Genomic DNA, 19,889 nt, shown 5'->3' on the forward strand with positions numbered 1-19,889 from the left:
AGCCAAGATTGTGCCACTGCACTCCAGCCTAGGTGACAGAGTGAGACCCTATCTCAAAAAAAAGAAACCCAAGACATGTATTAACCTCATTTAATCTTCACAATGATTCCATGAAGTGGTTCTATTAAGATACATATTTTGGCCAGGTGCGGTGGCTCACACCTGTAATCCCAACACTTGTGAGAGGCCGAGGTAGGTGGATCACCTGAGGTGAGGAGTTCAAGACCAGCCTGGCCAACATGGCAAAACCCTATCTCTACTAAAAAATATAAAAATTAGCTGGGCGTGGTGTTGGGCACCTGTAATCCCAGCTACTTGGGAGGCTGAGGCAGGGAGAATTGCTTGAACCAGGAAGGCGGAAGTTGCAGTGAGTCGAGATCGGGCCACTGCACTCCAGCATGGGTGACACAGTGAGACTCTGTCTCAGGGGAAAAAAGAAAAAAAGATACATATTTTAGAGATGAGGAAACTAAAGCACAGAAAGGTTAAGTTACTTGGCCAAATAGTACACAGCCATGAGTTGCAGAGCTAGGATTCTAACCCAGGGCACCAGGCTCTGGAACTCATATTCTTTTTTTTTTTTTTTTTTTGAGACAAGAGTCTCGCTCTGTTGCCCAGGCTGAAGTGCAGTGGTGCAATCTCGGCTCACTGCAACCTCCACCTCCTGGGTTCCAGCAATTCTCCTGCCTCAGTCTCCTGAGTAGCCGGGATTACAGGCGCATGTCACCGTGCCCGGCTAATTTTTGTATTTTTAGTAGAAACGAGGTTTCACCCAGTTGGCCAGGCTGGTCTTGAACTCCGGACCTCAGGTGATCCACCCACCTCGGCCTCCCTAAGTGCTTGGATTACAGGAGTGAGCCACTGTGCCCAGCCTCCATGTTCTTAACCTCCAGGGGCATCTAGGCAAGAAACCTGACCTAGGGGATTGGGGTGTCCTGCCTGGAGACTATATCGAGATTACTGTGTTTGAGCCTTAGGTTCCCTTACTCTTTTCAGTTGCTTTGTTGTGCTGTGGATGGTAGTCAGAAGTTGTACTGCCCAAGGTTGACTCCTTGCCCTACCACTTATTAGCCATGTAACCTTAGATATATCACTAAATCTCTGTGAGGGTCAATTTCCTCTTGTTTGTTTGTTTGTTTGTTTTTTTGAGACAAAGTTTCGCTCTTGTTGCCCAGGCTGGAGTGCAATGGCACAATCTTGGCTCACCGCAACTTCTGCCTCCCAGATTCAAGTGATTCTCCTCCCTCAGCCTCCTTAGTAGCTGGGATTACAGGCATGCACCACCACCCCCAGCTAATTTTGTATTTTTAGTAGAGACAGGGTTTCTCCATGTTGGTCAGGCTGGTCTCAAACTCCCAACCTCAGGTGATCCGCCCGCCTCAGCCTCCCAAAGTGCTGGGATTAATAGGTGTGAGCCACCGCGCCTGGCCAATTTCCTCATTTATGAAACCAGAATAACAATGGAATTACCTCAGAGGGTGGTTAACATTAGTTGACTATACTGTTGAACTCACTTGGTATGGTGCTCAGTAAATATTAACTTACTATCATCAGGACCTATATTTTCTTCACCTATAAAATGGAATGGTGTTCAGAAAGTCCTTGGGATGGACAGTTCTTTTTAATAGTCACGTGTGTGTAAGGCACGTAAGATCATATCATGCAAGATATCTCTGCCACAACACTGATCTCTGGTAAGGCTTGTGAATCAGTAGCATTTCTGACATTCATTTTGAACAAATAATCACTACATATGATGCCATTAAACCCATAAAGTAGATATTTGGCCTATCCCTCAACATTAATGATTTTTATTTAGCAACTGTCCTATTTCCATGTGAGTATTAATTCTATCTTTTCAAATTGCTTCATTCAATATGTATTTATTGGCAACTATTTTTGCATCATGTCGGTGTAGCAGAAATCTCGAAAATACTCTGAGGCTGGGAACGGTGCCTCACGCCTGTAATCCCAGCACTTTGGGAGGCCAAAGCAGGAGGATTACTTGCGTGCAGGAGTTCAAGACCAGCCTGGGCAAGATGGTGAAACCCCATCTCTAAAAACCAAAAACAAAAAAATTTAACTCAGTGTGGTGGGGCACACCTGTAGTCCCACCTACTCAGGAGGCCGAGATGGGAGGATCTCATGAACCCAGGAGTTCACAGCAGCAGTGAGTTATTATTGGGCCACTGCACTCCAGCCTGGGCAAAAGATCGAGACCCCAGATCAAAAAATTAAAAAGTAAATAAAGTCTGTGGCAGTATCTCAAAAAAATGAAGCTAAGCTCCAAGTAGTCCTCAGTATGTTCGCATTATCTGTTCTCTATAAAATAATTTATCAGCATGATGGATGCATATACTTATAATGTCAAGCATCATTACGATGGAAATAAAATATCAGAATAAGGTGAGCAGTTTAGAGAGTTATGCCTGAGAAGCAGACTGTCATGCTTTATTCATATTCAAAAGTAAGATTGGCCAGGCGCGGTGGCTCACTCCTGTAATCCCAGCACTTTGGGAGGCCGAGGCGGGCGGATCACGAGGTCAGGAGATTGAGACCATGGTGAAACCCCATCTCTACTAAAAATACAAAAAATTAGCTGGGCGCGGTGGCAGGCGCCTGTAGTCCCAGCTACTGGGGAGGCTGAGGCAGGAGAGTGGCGTGAACCCGGGAGGCGGAGCTTGCAGTGAGCTGAGATCGTGCCACTGCACTCCAGCCTGGGTGACAGAGCAAGACTCCATCTCAAAAAAAAAAAAAAAAGTAAAAGTAAGATTAATTTTTATGCATCCTTTTCAAAGGTTACATATGCCATGTAACATACTGTTTATTTTTTTAGAATGCTGATCCTAAGTCATCCCTCAAAGGTGTAAGCAACCAGCTTGGAGAAGGGCCCAGTGATGGACTGCCACTTTCAAGTAGCCTCCAGTTTCTTGAAGATGAACTCGAGTCTTCTCCTCTTCCTGATCTCACTGAGGACCAACCTTTCGACATTCTTCAGAAATCCTTGCAAGAGGCCAATATCACTGAACAGACACTGGCAGAAGAGGCATATTTGGATGCCAGTATAGGTTCAAGCCAACAGTTTGCACAAGCTCAGCTTCATCCTTCTTCATCAGCATCCTTTACTCAGGCTTCTAATGTTTCTAATTACTCAGGTCAGACGCTGCAGCCTATAGGGGTGACGCATGTGCCTGTTGGAGCATCGTTTGCAAGCAATACAGTGGGTGTACAACATGGCTTTATGCAACATGTGGGGATCAGTGTTCCCAGCCAGCATTTGTCTAATAGCAGTCAGATTAGTGGTTCTGGTCAAATACAGTTAATTGGGTCATTTGGTAATCATCCTTCCATGATGACTATTAATAACCTAGATGGATCTCAAATCATATTAAAGGGCAGCGGGCAGCAAGCCCCATCAAATGTGAGTGGAGGGCTCCTGGTTCATAGACAGACTCCTAATGGCAACTCCTTGTTTGGGAACTCCAGTTCCAGTCCAGTAGCACAGCCTGTTACCGTTCCATTTAACAGCACAAATTTTCAAACATCTTTGCCTGTGCATAACATCATCATACAAAGGGGTCTTGCACCAAATTCAAATAAAGTCCCAATTAATATACAGCCAAAGCCTATCCAGATGGGTCAGCAAAATACATACAATGTGAACAATTTGGGAATTCAGCAGCACCACGTACAACAAGGGATCTCTTTTGCTTCTGCAAGCTCACCCCAGGGCTCAGTAGTTGGTCCACACATGTCTGTGAACATTGTAAACCAACAGAACACAAGAAAGCCAGTCACCTCACAGGCAGTGAGCAGCACTGGGGGCAGTATTGTTATTCATTCCCCCATGGGCCAACCTCATGCACCCCAAAGTCAGTTCCTTATACCTACAAGCCTTTCTGTCAGTTCCAACTCGGTACACCACGTCCAGACTATAAATGGGCAACTTCTTCAAACTCAACCCTCTCAGCTCATTTCTGGCCAAGTGGCCTCAGAGCATGTCATGTTGAACAGAAACTCTTCCAGCATGCTCAGGACCAACCAACCATATACCGGACAGATGCTTAACAACCAGAATACTGCCGTCCACTTAGTGTCTGGGCAGACATTTGCTGCCTCTGGAAGTCCAGTGATAGCCAATCATGCCTCTCCTCAGCTTGTGGGTGGACAGATGCCCTTGCAGCAGGCATCCCCAACTGTATTACACCTGTCACCTGGGCAGAGCAGCGTTTCCCAAGGAAGACCTGGCTTCGCCACCATGCCCTCGGTGACAAGCATGTCAGGACCTAGTCGGTTCCCTGCTGTCAGCTCAGCCAGCACTGCCCATCCTAGTCTTGGGTCTGCAGTTCAGTCTGGTTCATCAGGATCAAACTTTACAGGAGATCAGCTGACCCAGCCAAACAGGACTCCAGTACCAGTCAGTGTGTCTCATCGTCTTCCAGTTTCTTCTTCCAAGTCTACCAGCACCTTCAGTAACACACCTGGAACAGGAACCCAGCAACAATTCTTCTGCCAGGTAATGCCCTTTCCCAAATAAATATTTGGCTGATTATAGAATGGAAAAATGAGATGTGTATTTACTAGAATATAATTTTCATCCTAGGCATCCAATTTCTTAAAAATTTTAGGCCAGGTGTAGTGGCTCATGCCTGTAATCCCAACACTTTGGGAGGCTGAGGCTGGAGGATCACTTGAACCCAGGAGTTCGAGGCCAGCCTGGGCAACATAGTGAGACCCTGACTCTACCAAAAATTTAAAAATTAGCTGAGTGTGGTGGTGCACACCTGTAGTCCCAGCTACTCTGGAGGCTGAGGCAGGAGAATAGCTTGAGCATGGGAGGTTGAGGCTGCAGTGAGCCATGATTGTACCACTGCACTGGGTGATAGAGTGAGACCCTGTCTCAAAAAAAAAAAATTTTTTTTTACACTTATGACTGGTTATCTTTTTTCTCGATTTTCTTTTTTGCCAGGGGGCGGGGGTAGGGGGTCTCACTCTGTCGCCTAGGCTGGAGGGCAGTGGCGCAATCATAGCTCACTGCAGCCTCAACCTACTGGGCTCAGATGATCTTCCCACCTCAGCCTCCCAGGTAGCTGGGACTACAAGCACGTACCAGCACACCTAACTAGTTTTTTGTATTTTTTGTAGATTTGGGGTTTCGCCATGTTGCCCAGGCTGGTCTTGAACTCCTGGGCTCAAGAAATCCCCTGGCCTTGGCTTCCCAAAGTACTGGGATTACAGGCCACCACACCCGACCTTTTTTCTTCTTAAAATTTTTTATCCAGTGTAGCATTGTAGAGTGGAGACTCTGGAGTTAGACTCTTGAGTTTGAATCTAAGCTTTATGACATGGAAAAAGTTAACTTACCATTCTAGACTTAATTGTCTTCATCAGTGAAATGGGGATAATGATACTGCCATCCCATGGAGTTATCAGGAGGGTGAAATGAGATAATCTATACAAAGCACTTAGACATAGACCCTGGCAAATAGCAAATACTCCATAGGAGCTTGTATTTATACTTAATTAAATTCATTATGGGCATTTAAAATGAAAGCTTATTTTAGATTATATATTTACATTGTATACCAGGGTATTAGGACATGTGACTGTGGACTTGTTGAAGATGTGGTAGCTGCTTCTTGGTTGCCAACAGGAAAGGCTCAGGGACTCAGTGTGACTCAGTAGTGGGTAACTGGCCTGCAGCAGAGGGAAGCACATAAAGGGAGAGATCGAGGCACTCTCATTTGACCAAGTACCTGACCTGAGCTTGCTCTTACTATACTGTTATGCAGATTAATTACTGTGGGCAATTGGTAAACCACATAAGGATTATGTTTCTGAAAAGAATCTCAAGTGGTCATGAGCTTTAGTCCTTCACTGTCATCTGCTGATCCTTCGACGGCTCCATCATTTGGTTCCCACTCATTCTGAGCATGCTCCATAGTTCCAGCTCCTCTTCTTCTCATCTGGGAGGACCCATGCCTTACCCTACTTTCGACCCCTCAGTCCTGCATTTCCCCTGCCTTTCTCCTCCTCCACATTCAGAAGGATTCAAAAACTTCTGTTTATATATGTCAACATATTTCAAAATCTTTTTTTTTTTTTTTGAGGCAGTCTCTGTTGCCCAGGCTAGCATGCAGTGGCGAAATCTCAGCTCACTGCAGCCTCCGCCTCCCAGCCTCAAGTGATCCTTCCACCTCAGCCTCCCAAGTAGCTGGGAACACAGGTGCAAGCCACCATGCCCAACTAATTTTTGTATTTTTTTGATAGGCAGGGTTTCACCATGTCGCCCAGGCTGGTCTCGAACTCCTGGGCTCCAGTGATCTGCCCGCCTCGACCTCCCAAAGTGTCGGGATTATAGGCATTCGCCACTGTGCTCAGCCAGTATCAATCTTTTAAATATATATATCGACCAGGAGCTGTGGTTCATGCCTGTAATCGCAGCACTTTGGGAGGCCAAGGTGGGCAGATCGCTTGAGGCCAGGAGTTCAAGACCAGCCTGGCTGACATGGTGAAACCCTGTCTCTACTAAAAATACAAAAATTAGCTGGGTGTGGTGACACACGCCTGTAGTCCCAGCTACTTAGGAGGCTGAGGCAGGAGAATCACTTGGACCTGGGAGGCGGAGGTTGCAGTGAGCCAAGATCATGCCACTGCACTCCTGCCTGGGCAACAGACTGAGAGAGACTCCATCTCAAAAAAGTATATATATTTTATATATATATATATATAAAATATATATATAATATGTATGTATTTATATATATATTTATATATATCAATTTTTTAAACCATATACCTTTGACTTACTAATTTCACTAAGAATCCTAAGGAAACAAAGATTGCTTATGATTAAGGATGTTCAGTTTATTTGTTTTGGTTTCAAAGATATCAAAGGGGCGTGTGTGTGTGTGTGTGTGTGTGTGTATGTTTGAAATAACATCAGACTTACAGAAAAGTTAAAGTTACAAGATTACTACAAAGAATTGTCATATACCCTTCACCAAGATTCCTGAAATCTTTTCTCTCCCTTTGTCTCTCTCTCTCATATACAAACACACACACACAAACATACACACACACACTTTTCAGAGTAAATTACAGACCTGATGCTTATGCCTCTTGACTCCTAATTACCTCAATGTGTATTTGTAACAGCAGGGGCATTCTCCTACATAACCACAGTACAGTAATGAACATTAAGAAATCAGCATTATTACAATACTATAACTAATCTGTAGACCTTACTCAGATTTAGTCAGTTCTCCCAGAAATGTCACTGAAAGCACAAGAGAAAACAAATTATTTGGTTTTGGTTTTGGTGTTTTGGTGTTTTTTCTTTAGAGATGGGATCTTGCTATGTTACCCAGGCTAGACTGTCTTTTTTTTTTTGAGATGAAGTCTCGCTCTGTTGCCCAGGCTGGAGTGCAGTAGCCCGATCTCAGCTCACTGCAAGCTCTGCCTCCCGGGTTCACGCCATACTCCTGCCTCAGCCTCCCGAGTAGCTGGGACTACAGGCACCCGCCACCATGCCTGGCTAGTTTTTTGTATTTTTAGTAGAGACGGGGTTTCACCATGTTAGCCAGGTGACCTCCTGACCTCGTGATCCACCTGCCTCAGCCTCCCAAAGTGCTGGGATTACAGGCATGAGCCACCGCGCCCGGCCCAGGCTAGACTCTTGAGCTCAAGCAATCCTCCCACCTCAGCCTCCTGAGTAGCTGGAACTACAGGCTCATGCCCCGGCATGCAGCTTTGTTTTGTTTTGTTTTGTTTTTGTTTGTTTGTTTTTGAGACAGAGTCTCGCTCTATCGTCCAGGCTAGAGTGCAGTGGTATGATCTCGGCTCACTGCAACCTCCACCTCCTGGGTTCAAGCAATTCTCCTGCCTCAGCCTCCTGAGTAGCTAGGATTATAGCTGCCTGCCACCATACCCTGCTAATTTTTGTATTTTTAGTACAGACAGGGTTTCTCCGTGTTGGCCAGGCTGGTCTCAAACTCCTGAACTCAGGTGATCTGCCCGCCTCAGCCTCCCAATTTGTTTTGGTTTTTATGGTCCAGGATCCACCCAGGATCACTATCTCATTTCATTGTCAGATTTTAAAATCTGCAACAGTTCCTCAGTCGTTCTTTGTCTTTCATGCTATTAATATTTTTGAAGAGTGCAAACCAATTATTATTATTATTGTTATTATTATGAGACGGAGTTTCGCTCTTTGTTGCCCAGGCTGGAGTGCAATGGTGCGATCTCAGCTCACCGCAACCTCTGCCTCGCAGGTTCAAGCCATTCTCCTGCCTCAGCCTCCCAAGTAGCTGGGATTACAGGCATGCACCACCACGCCCAGCTAATTTTGTATTTTTGGTAGAGACGTGGTTTCTCCATGTTGGCCATGCTGGTCTCGAACTCCCGACCTCAGGTGATCTGCCTGATTCGGCCTCCCGGGGTGCTGGTATTATAGGCATGAGCCATGGCACCCAGCCAAACCAATTATTTTCTATAATGTCTCTCAATTTGGGTTTCTCTGATGTTTCCTCATGATTAGATTCAGTATATTTTTAACAGGATTGCCACAGAAGTGAGGTGTCCTCAGTGCTCAGGATGTGAATTTGTCCCATTGCTGGTGATCTCACCTTGAACACTTGCATAAGATGTTGTCTTTCAGGTTTCTCCACTGTTTTTCCTTTTGTCATTAATTAGAATCTTCCAGAAGATAATTTGAAACTCTGTAGGCATCCAGTTTCTCATCAAACTTGCACATGATAATTTAAGTTTCCATTGATGATTCCTGATTGAATCAGTTATTACAGAGCTATTACTATCATGGCCTCGAAATAGAGACTTTCTAATTCCTTCATTTGTTCTGTGCTTACTAGTAGCATTCTAATTTAAGGAACAGCTTTTCCTTTTCTTCCCTTTACCTTTTTCTTTATGTGTGAATTCTTAGATTATTTATAGTCAGTGGGTTATAAACTGACTATAATTGTATAAAATATATTGTATAAAATAATTATACAATAATTTATTTTAATGCTCAAGTCTACCCACATTTGGCAAGTGGGTGCCCCTCCAAATTGGCTGCTCATCGTTCTGACATGTTTCCATCATGCTTTGAGCACTTCCTTCAATTTCTGGCAAAACAAATGTTCTGTGTTTATCTTTTAATTTCCCTGCTCCTGCCCTACCATCAACTATTTTTTTAAGAAGGCTTGTTCCTTCTAGTGGAGAACAATATTTAGAAACCAAGGTCTAAGCATTATGTGTGTTCATTGCTACTAAGGTCATTTCAGTTGGAAAATATGTATATTTATACACCCAACGCCTATAGGTATTTACATTTCTGTGAATCTATATTAAAAGCTGTGAGTTCATATTGATAGTTCCAATTCTAATCCATGACTACAGAATTCATCCAAGTCTCTCTCTTTTCCATATTTGTATATTTGTAACTCCCTTTCCTTCCCCTCTACCCTTTTATCTTTTTTTTTTTTTTTTTTGAGTCAGAGTCTCACTCTGCCGTCCAGGCTGGAGTGCAATGGCACAATATCTGCTCACTGCAACCTCTGCCTCCCGGGTTCAAGCTATTCGCCTGCCTCAGCCTCCCAAGTAGCTGGGATTACAGGCATGCGCCACCACAACTGGCTAATTTTTATATTTTTAGTAGAGACAGGGTTTTACCATGTTGGCAAGGCTGGTCTCAAACTCCTGACCTCTGGTGATCCACCCACCTCAGCCTCCCAAAGTGCTGGGATTACAGGCGTGAGCCACCATGCCTGGCCTGTAACTCCCTTTTCTAACAGTGAGAAAGCCAGCTCCACCATGTTTATTTACTTACTTGTTCAATCCTAGAATATACAGAAAATAGTCTTAGAATGGCTAATCCATGTTTTAAACCATTGTAAAAAAAAAAAAAACTATTAATTAGACTTTACTATTGGTTTACAGTTCTGTGTTTAGCCTAAGTGTTTACAGTCAACATACTGTGTTCAAAAGTTACTTGGGGCTGGTTGTGGTGTCTCATGCCTGTAATCCCAGCACTTCCCAGCAAGCGAGGGGGGCAGATTGCTTGAGCTCAGGAGCTCCAGACCAGCCTAGGTAACATGGTGAAACACTGTCTCTACAAAAAATACAAAAATTAGGTGAGTGTGGTAGTGTGCACCTGTAGTCCCAGCTACTTGGGAGGCTGAGATGGACCATCTGAGTCCGGGAACGTCAAGGCTGCACTGAGGGTGATGGCACCACTGCGCTATAGCCTGGGTGACAGAGCGAGACCCTGTCTCAGAAAACAAAGAAACATAAAGAAACAAAAAATGTGCAGTTAATTAGTAAGAATGTAAAACAGTTCCAAAGTAGTCTAGAGTGAAAAACAAGTCTTTCCCCAACCTCCAGTTTCCTTCCAGAAGCCTCACTGTAGGTTCTTTGTATTCCCCCAGAGCTATCCTCTGCATAGACAAGCACACATAGTGCATACACATACTTACCTGCAACACGCCATAGACGTTTTCACTTAATGATAGAACTTGAGGATCATTTTATATATGTATGTATTGATCAGCTTTATGTTTATTATAATTAATTAAGCAATCATCCATAGCATGGTCATTTCCTTTTCTTCTTTGCTATATAATAAATAATGCTTCAAAGGGAGGGGGGAGAAAAATACCTCTTTCTCTCTGACTCCCAAAAGTTTCAGTTATTCAAAGGTAAAAAGAAGCCTACACTAGCAGCTTCAAAGCAGCTGACTTTTTATGCCAAAAAGCACTGGGAACTAGGTCAGTTGCATTATTTCAGGTGTTCAAGTGTGTTTCCGCTATAAGTTTTCAGGAACAAGTGAAACCCCAGGTTTATTAAAATTAAGGAACGTACCCTTGGGTACACAATTAGTTGAAATAGTAGTATTTAGGTCAGCTACCATTTAAATTCCCGGGACACCCAGAAACACAGAAATTATTTGCTTTCTATGTAGTTTCTTTTTTTTTTTTTTTTTTTTTTTGAGATGGAGTCTCGCTCTGTTGCCCAGGCTGGAGTGCAGTGGCACAATCTCAGCTCACTGCAACCTCCGCCTCCCGGGTTCAAGCAATTCTCTTGCCTCAGGCTCCTGAGTAGCTGAGATTACAGGCGCCTGCCACCACACCCAGCTAATTTTTGTATTTTTAGTAGAGATGGGATTTCACCATGTTGGTCAGGCTGGTCTCAAACTCCTGACCTAGTACTCCACCCGCCTCGGCCTCCCAGAGTGCTGGGATTACAGGTGTGAGACACTGTGCCTGGTCCTCTGTGTAGTTTCTATGTAATATTTCTTTTCTTTTTTTTTTTTGAGATGGAGTCTCACTCTACCGCCCAGGCTGGAGTGCAATGGCACTATCTCGGCTCACTGCAAGCTCCGCCTCCCGGGTTGAAGCGATTCTCCTGCCTCAGACTCCCGAGTAGCTGGGACTACAGGCGTGTGCCACCATGCCTGGCTAATTTTTTTGTATTTTTAGTAGAGACAGAGTTTTGCCATTTTGGCCAGGCTGGTCTCGAACTCCAGACCTCAGGTGATCTGCCTGCCTCGGCCTCCCAAAGTGCTGGGGTTACAGGTGTAAGCCACTGCACTCAGTTTTTCTGTGTAATATTTCTATATAAATTACTTTATAGAATGTTGTAACAAACAAATATAATTACCGAAGGATTTTGGCGTTTGTATATTTGTGGAAATGTAATTCAGCAGGTTTTGATACTATAAATGGTTAATGTTAGAGATGACTATGTTTTTAAATATAAATATAATATTGTTTTTAATATAGATAATACATTAACTTGGTTCAGAAAATCAAATGGGGCCGGGCATGGTGACTCACGCCTGTAATCCCAGCACTTTGGGAGGCCGAGGCAGGTAGATCACCTGAGGTCAGGAGTTCAAGACCAGCCTGACCAACAAGGTGAAACCCTGTCTCTACTAAATATCCAAAAATTAGCCGGATGTGGTGGCAGGCGCCTGTAGTCCCAACTACTCGGGAGGCTGAGACAGGAGAATTCCTTGAACCTGGGAGGTGGAGGTTGCAGTGAGCTGAGATTGCACCACTGCAATCCAGCCTGGGTGACAGAGCAAGACTCCATCTCAAAAAAAAAAAAAAAAAAGAAAAATCAAATGGTACAGAAAGATGTGTGCTACAATGAAGAGTTTCCCTCCTCGTCTCGTTGCCCAGCCACCCAGTTGCCATCAGGCAACCAGTGAAACCAGCTTTTATGGTGTGAGCTTAAGTTCCTTCCTCACTTTTGTATTGGGAAAACTTTCAAACCCATGGACAAATTGGAAGAGTACAGTGAATACATTCACGTGGTATCACCAGTCATTTCTGTTTTGCAGTATTTGCTTTATTGGTGCTAAATGTCTATAGTCTCTCTCTATGTGTATGTACACACACACGTTTATACTTTATTTATATACTTTTTTCTCTTAACCATTTGAAAGTACTCTGCAAACATCACAACTTTTTATCCCTAAATACTTCAGCAGGTGTCTCCTAGGAACAAGGACCTTTTAATACAATTATATCAAATTTCTTCCATTTGGCCTAATAACGCCCTTTACAAAAACAGTTTTTCACTTTAGAATCCAGAGAGCACTGATTTCATTTAGTTGTCACATCTCTTTAGTCTGTAACAGCACTGATCAGTTGTCTTCTAGAGTGGCCTTGTCTGACTGGACTTGTCTGACTGGAAGTATGTTTCCTCATGACTCGACTTCATCAGGCTAAACGGTTTGGGCAAGACACATGTTGGTTTGTCCCATTCATGGTGATGCTGAGTGTGGGCACTTGGTTAAGTGGCCTCTCCCAGATTTCTCCGCAAGGGTCTCAAAGGTGTCTTGTTCCCTTTGTAAAGAAGAAATGATCTCCAGGATAGACCATGTGACTATTCTGTTTCTCAGCCTCTCACCCTTTGATGCCTCTCACCTGAATATTATATTGATAGTCACAAAATAATGATTTTATAATTGTAGTATCCTATCTATATTTATTGCCTGGGATTTTTCCAGAAAGAAGAGCTTTTTTGGCCAGGCACAGTGGCTCACACCTGTAATCCCTGCACTTTGGGAGGCAGAGGCGGGCAGATCACTTGAGGTCAGGAGTTTGAGACCAGCCAGGCCAACATGGCAAAACCCCATCTCTACTAAAAATACAAAAATTAGCCGGGTGTGGTAGTGCATGCCTGTAATCCCAGCTACGTGGGAGGCTGAGGCAGGAGAATCACTTGAACCTGGGAGGCAGAGGTTGCAGTGAGCTGAGATTGCACCACTGCACTCCAGCCTGGGTGACAGAGCGAGACTCTGTCTCAAAAAAATAAATAACGGATTACCTAGGTCAGAGAAGTTCAAGACCAGCCTGGTCAACATGGCGAAACCCTGTCTCTACTAAAAATACAAAAATTAGCCAGGTGTGGTGGCGTGTGCCTATAGTCCCAGCTACTCGGGACGCTGAGGCAGGAGAATCACTTGAACTTGGGAGGCAGAGGTTACAGTGAGCTGAGATTGTGCCATTACACTGTAGCACTCCAGCCTGGGCAACAGAGTGAGACTCTGTCTCCAAAAAAAAAGAGCTTTTTCTTCCTCTCCTTCCCATTTTTTTTTGAGTAGCACTGTGAACTCATAGGGATCATTATTGTTGTTGTTAGGATTTTTAAAATTATTGTTATTATTTTAAAAAATAGAGCTGGGGTCTTGCTATGTTACCCAGGCTGGCTCTAACTCCTGGGGTCAAGCGATCTTCCCACCTCAGCCTCCCAAAGTGCTGGGATTACAGATGTGACCTACCAGGCCCAGCCCAGGATTTTTTATGTTTGTTTTTTAGAACTTTTTATTATGAGGAATTTTAAACACAAAGTAAACAAAGCACTGTCATGAGCCCCCATACTCCCTCAGCTTGAGTATTTACCACTCATAGCTGCTCTTGTTTCATCCACATCCCCACCCCCTTTGCCCCTGCCTGGTATGATTTTGAAGCTCACCCATCATATCAGTTTATCTGTCATATTTTAACACATATCTCTAAGAGATCATGTATTCTTTCTGTATTTAATGTATTATTTCTGTATTTAATATATTGTAATTTATTGTGTTCCTCATTCTTTTTGATGCTTAAATTGTCCCAAATTTGATCAATGGAAGCCTGTTTGAGCTGGCTCCTATACTTTTGACATGTCTTCACCTCCTCTGAACACTTCCTTGCTTTGTGTCACAAGACACTGTAGGACTGCCTTAGATTACCTTGCCTCAAACCTGGAATCAGCCATTCTCGAAGGAGCCTGTGAACTAAGTCTTTTTGTGCAGAGAGTGATTTACAGGATTTACACTTTCTTGTAAGTGGATTAAAATTCAAAAGTCAGTTGCTAAGGAGACAATTTAAAATAATCTATCAAACAAAAGTAAACAAATTAGTATAGGTCCAAATTTCTCTATTATTTATTTATTAGAGATGGGGTCTCGCTATGTTGTCCAAGCTGAACTCCTGGGCTCAAGTGATTCTCCCACCTCAGCCTTCCAAATAGGATTACAGGCACGAGCCATAACACTCAGACAAATCTCTTTATTTTTGTTCTTTTTTGTTTGTTTGTTTGTTTTTGAGACAGAGTCTCGCTCTATCACCCAGGCTGGAGTGCAATGGTGCAATCTTGGCCCACTGCAACCTCTGCCTCCCGGGTTCAAGCGATTCTCCTGCCTCAGCCTCCCAAGTAGCTGAGAGTACAGGCATGTGCCACCACACCCGCTAATTTTTTGTATTTTTAGTAGAGACAGGGTTTCACCGTGTTAGCCAGGATGGTCTCGATCTCCTGACCTCGTGACCCGCCCGCCTCAGCCTCCCAAAGTGCTGAGATTACAGGCATGAGCCACCGCACCCTGCCTGTTTTTGTTTTTTGAGATGGAGTCTTGCTTTGTCACCCAGGCTGGAGTGCAGTGGTGCAATCTCAGTTCACTCCAACCTCCACCTCCCAGTTCAAGCGATTCTCCTGCCTCAGCACCCCCTAGTAGCTGGGATTACAGGCGCCTGCCACCATGCCTGGCTAATTTTTGTATTTTTAGTAGAGACCGCACCTGGCCCCAAATCTCTTTGGATCACTAAAGGATTTCGTAGATTCAAATTTTATTGAGAGCAGGCAGGGCGCAGTGGCTCACACCTGTAATCCCAGCACTTTGGGAGGCCGAAGCGGGTGGATCACTTGAGGTCAGGAGTTCAAGACTAGCGTGGCTAACATGGTGAAACCTCGTCTCTACTAAAAATACAAAAATTAGCCAGGTGTGGTGGGGCATGCCTGTATAATACCACCTACTCAGGAGGCTAAGGCACAAGATAGCTTGAACCCAGGAGGCAGAAGTTGCAGTGGGCCGAGATCATCAGTGGCACGATCTTGGCTCACTGCAACCTCCACCTCCCGGGTTCAAGCGATTCTCCTGCCTCAGCCTCCTGAGTAGCTGGGACTACAGGCACGCGCCACCACACCTGGCTAATTTTGTATTTTTTAGTAGAGATGGGGTTTCACCATATTGGCCAGGCCGGTCTCGAACTCCTGACCTTGTGATCCTCCCATCTCACCCTCCCAAAGTGCTGGGATTACAGGCGTGAGCCACGCTGCCCTGCCAATCGCTCTGAATTTTTGCTGAAGTTTCTAGTCCCGCTCTGCCCCTCCCTACTTCCCTATCCCCCTTCTAGCTCAGCCTGCCTTCCTTATGTGGAACCGTTATATTTTCAGACGTCTGGACTTAAAAATCTAGATGTTCTTGTTTTCTTCTTCTCCTTCTATGCCTTTAATGAATTACCAAATCCAATAAATGATTTGAAAATGTCTCCTATCCATTCTCTCCAATAACAATGAAAATACTAATCATATTACTAACAAGAACAGTGCTGGGGCTCCACACACTATTTCTAATTACGTTGGAGCTACATGTAGCATTATTGTTCCCACGTCACAGCAGAGAATATGGGGGTTCAGAGCTTGGACAAATTACTCATAAAGGCTAACTTTACCTGTTAGTTATCTATACCACACTGCTTCCCATTTTTCTCCTTTTCTACATCCATACCCCAAGGTAGGCTTTAAGAGAGACTAGAATATAACAGAAAAACAGGAGGTGAATCAGCAGTTCCAGTTCAGTCATAGGTACCACTCTGCCAGCGAGTGGTTTCTGAGCTAAGCTTGTATCTTAAACTCTCTGAGCCCTAGTTTTGTCTTTTCTAAAATGAGGAACTCTAGCTGTGCAATAGAATTACCTGGGGAGCTTTTTAAAACTGTGGATGCCTGAGCCTCACCCACATAAATTCTGACTTAAATAGTCTGGAGAAAGGGCTTTAGGCATCAGCATTTTTCAAAAGCTCCCCAAGTGATTTTAAAGTGCAGCCAGGATACAGAAGCACTGTGCTACCTGATTTCCAAAGCCCATTGCAACCCTAACGCCTCCTAATTAGACAGCTGCAACAATTATCTAGGTGATTAATCTGCTTTCGTCCTCTTCCTAAAGAAGGCAGATTTCCACATTCATCCTCCTAAAATATTTGAACCAAATCATCAGGGAGCTTCTCATTCCCACGGGAGAAAGCACAAATCTCCAACCTGGCAGTCAGGGTTCTCTAGTCAGAAACCCTCCACTTCCACCAGGCTGATCCCCTGTTTTTCCCACGAATAGGCCAGACTCATTGTGTGCTCAGGCCTTTGTTGATGGGTATACATTGAATGTCCTTTCCTTCCCTGTTTAAATTCTTCCCCTCCTTCAGGGTCCCACCCAAAGCCCCTAGAAAAAGTGAAGGTTTTTCAGTCCCTTCACTGATCTCTTCCTATTATACTTTTTATTTGTACACCCCACTAGGTACATAACCACTTACATTATTAAATGTTTTCTACATTGATTCATTCATCAAACAGTATTTGAGTACCTACCACACGCCAGCCCCAGACATATAACAATGTATCCCAGACAGACAGATAAGCCAACAGTCAGAACACAGTATTTTTTTTTTTTTTTTTTAGATGGAGTCTAGCTCTGTCACCCAGGCTGGAGTGCAGTGGCACAATCTTGGCTCACTGCAAGCTCCGCCTCCCAGGTTCATGCCATTCTCCTGCCTCAGCCTCCCGAGTAGCTGGGACTACAGGCGCCCACCATCACACCTGGCTAATTTTTTGTATTTTTTTAGTAGAGACGGGGTTTTACCATGTTAGCCAGGCTGGTCTCGAACTCCTGACCTCGTGATCTGCCTGCCTCGGCCTCCCAAAGTGCTGGGATTACAGACGTGAGCCACCGCGCCCAGGTAACACAGTATTTTAAGTGTGCTGCTAGGAGTAGTCCAGAGTGTGGGCTCCGAAAAGGAGCCTCTAACCCAGTTGGGATGGTCAGGGAAGGTTTCCTGAGGTGGTGTTCTCTGAGAGTTACCCAGGCAGAGAGGATCTGGGTGAAGAATGTTCCATGAAATAGAAACAGCAAGTGCAGAGCCTGGAGAGAAAAGAGACCATGGTGCTGTGGGGAAAGGAAAACACGTTCAGGTGAGGCGAGTAGGGTGTTAGGTGGGAAAGGTGAGCACAAACCATGTAGGTCTTGGATGCCATGATAAGAGCCAGTGTTGTAATCTAAGCATGAAGTAGACCTACACTAGCAGTATAGGAAAGATGATGAGACATGAATGGATTTGAGACAACTAGGTTAGATAGAACTTGTGATTGATTGGGCATAGTGGAAGGATAAGGATGACTTACAGGTTTCTGACAGTGACACACAGGTTCGCTGAGTTAGAAAAATGGGGAGAGATTTGGATTTGAAGGGAAGTTACTGAGTTTAGGGTATGTTTGTCAAGTTTGAGGTACCTGTAGGACAGCCAAATTATATGATACACAGCTATATATGCTGAAGCTGAACACTGAAATATGAGCTGAAATGGGATTAATCAGCATATAAATTTCTTTTTTTTTTTTTTTTTTTTTGAGACAGAGTCTCACTCTGTCACCCAGGCGAGTGCAATAGCGCAATCTCGGCTCACTGCAACCTCCTTCTCCCTGGTTGAAGTGATTCTCCTGCCTCAGCCTCCTGAGTAGCTGGGATTACAGGCGCACGTCACCATGCCTGGCTAATTTTTTTTTTTTTTTTTTTTTTAGTAACGGGGTTTCATCATGTTGGTCAGGCTGGTCTCTAACTCCTGACCTTGTGATCCGCCCGCCTCGGCCTCCTAAAGTGCTGGGATTACAGACATGAGCCACCGCGCCTGGCCAGCATATAAATTTCAACTGAAGCAATGGGAGTGGAGGAAATGGACCAAGGAGAGCATATAGATAGAGTAGAAAACAGCCAGAGGAGAACCCCACAGCACCTCAACATTTAGGCTAAGAAAAGAGGATGGGCCGGGCACGGTGGCTCACACCTGTAATCCCAGCACTTTGGGAGGCCGAGGCAGGCAGATCACGAGGTCAGGAGATGAAGACCATTCTGGCTAACCCGGTGAAACCCCATCTCTACTAAACATACAAAAAATTAGCCAGGCGTGGTGGCGGGTGCCTGTAGTCCCAGCTACTCGGGAGGCTGAGGCAGGAGAATGGCGTGAACCCGGGAGGCGGAGCTTGCAGTGAGCCGAGATCACGCCACTGCACTCCAGCGTGGGCTACAGAGCAAGACTCCATCTCAAAAAAAAAAAAAAAAAAAAAAAAAGGAAAGAGGATGTTGCAGGCAGGAAAGAAGATCCACAGTGATGCACACTGAGAAGGAAGGTAAGGAGTGGGCGTTCTGATAGATTTAACAACTGGGAGGCTGCTGGTTGGTATGACTTGTTTCTGTGGAATGGTAGATGCAGAAGCCAGATGGCAACAGACTAAGGAGAGAGCAGGAGGTATGCTCATGAGCATAGACAGCTGTCAGATAAATGAAAGTAACTGAAGAGCAATAGCTATGAGGATGTGTGGGATTAAGGGAATTATTTTTGTAGTGAAAGATGAGCTTTTTTCACAGCTGATGAGAAGGAGAAAGACATTCATTCTAGAGCATTGCTAGGATTCTTTGTAGACAGAGGAGGGACACCTCTTCTATTGTAGCATGAGAAGGTGGGAAAGGGTAAGATTGTAGCTTTCATGGTAGAAAGTTATCTAGCTTATAGGTTTGCTTATAATGAAATAGCATTCAAAAGAGCTGACTAAAGGGAAAAAAAGGATTACTGGACAGCTGTGGGGTTGGATTCCAGTTGAGGCTGGGCACCATAATTATAACACACTGATCTATCATGTTTCTGTGAGCCTGTGTGTTTCTTGGGTGGCAAATTTGAGATAAAGACTGTTTGGTATCCTTCGGCTGCCTTCTCTGTTTTTTGTTTTTTGGGTTTGTTTTTGTTTTTTTTTTTTGTTTTTCTTTTTTTTTTTAGACAGAGTTTCAGTCGTCACCCAGGCTGGAGTGCAATGGTGCGATCTCGGCTCACTGTAACCTCCGACTCCCGGGTTCAAGCGATTCTCCTGTCTCAGCCTCCGGAGGGATTATAAGCGTGAGCCACAGCGCCCAGCCTGCCTTCTCTGTGATTACCACAGTGCTGTGTACACAGTGGTTACTCAAATGGCTCATCAAGGGACTTTGGATTGCAGCTATCAGAAACTCCCCGTAACATGTTTGGGAGAATGTGTTTTGTGAATGAGCCCAAGTCCAGGAAGTATAGTGTAGCACCTTATGAGGGCAAGAATTCAGGTTCTCTGCTGCTCTCTGGGCCTCTTCACGACAGCATGGCCTTTTACCTCCCCTTCATTGTTCTCCCTCCTTGTTCTCCTGGACTAAAATGATTGCCCCAGGCTATCTTTACATTATTCCAAACCAAGCATTTAACAGCCACTGGCAGGTGCGCCGGTTTCCAATACTTAACAATACATCAGAATCAACTGGAAAGCTTTAAAAAGTTATA

The 19,889-nt window shown here is 44.5% G+C and overlaps 1 protein-coding gene across 6 annotated transcripts in view; it reads left to right on the plus strand.

Annotated features, from left to right (window-relative positions):
• BICRAL (BICRA like chromatin remodeling complex associated protein) overlaps positions 1-19,889 on the plus strand; it is a 121,629-nt gene that overhangs the window by 79,554 nt on the left and 22,186 nt on the right. For all 6 annotated transcript variants that reach the window (XM_063812427.1, XM_016955520.4, XM_054685827.2 and 3 more), the window contains one exon: positions 2,837-4,516. In XM_063812427.1, the coding sequence (XP_063668497.1) occupies positions 2,837-4,516 (1,680 nt within the window). The remainder of the gene's footprint in view (positions 1-2,836; positions 4,517-19,889) is intronic.

Source organism: Pan troglodytes, chromosome 5 (assembly GCF_028858775.2).
Source record: "Pan troglodytes isolate AG18354 chromosome 5, NHGRI_mPanTro3-v2.0_pri, whole genome shotgun sequence".
Lineage (NCBI taxonomy): Eukaryota > Metazoa > Chordata > Mammalia > Primates > Hominidae > Pan > Pan troglodytes.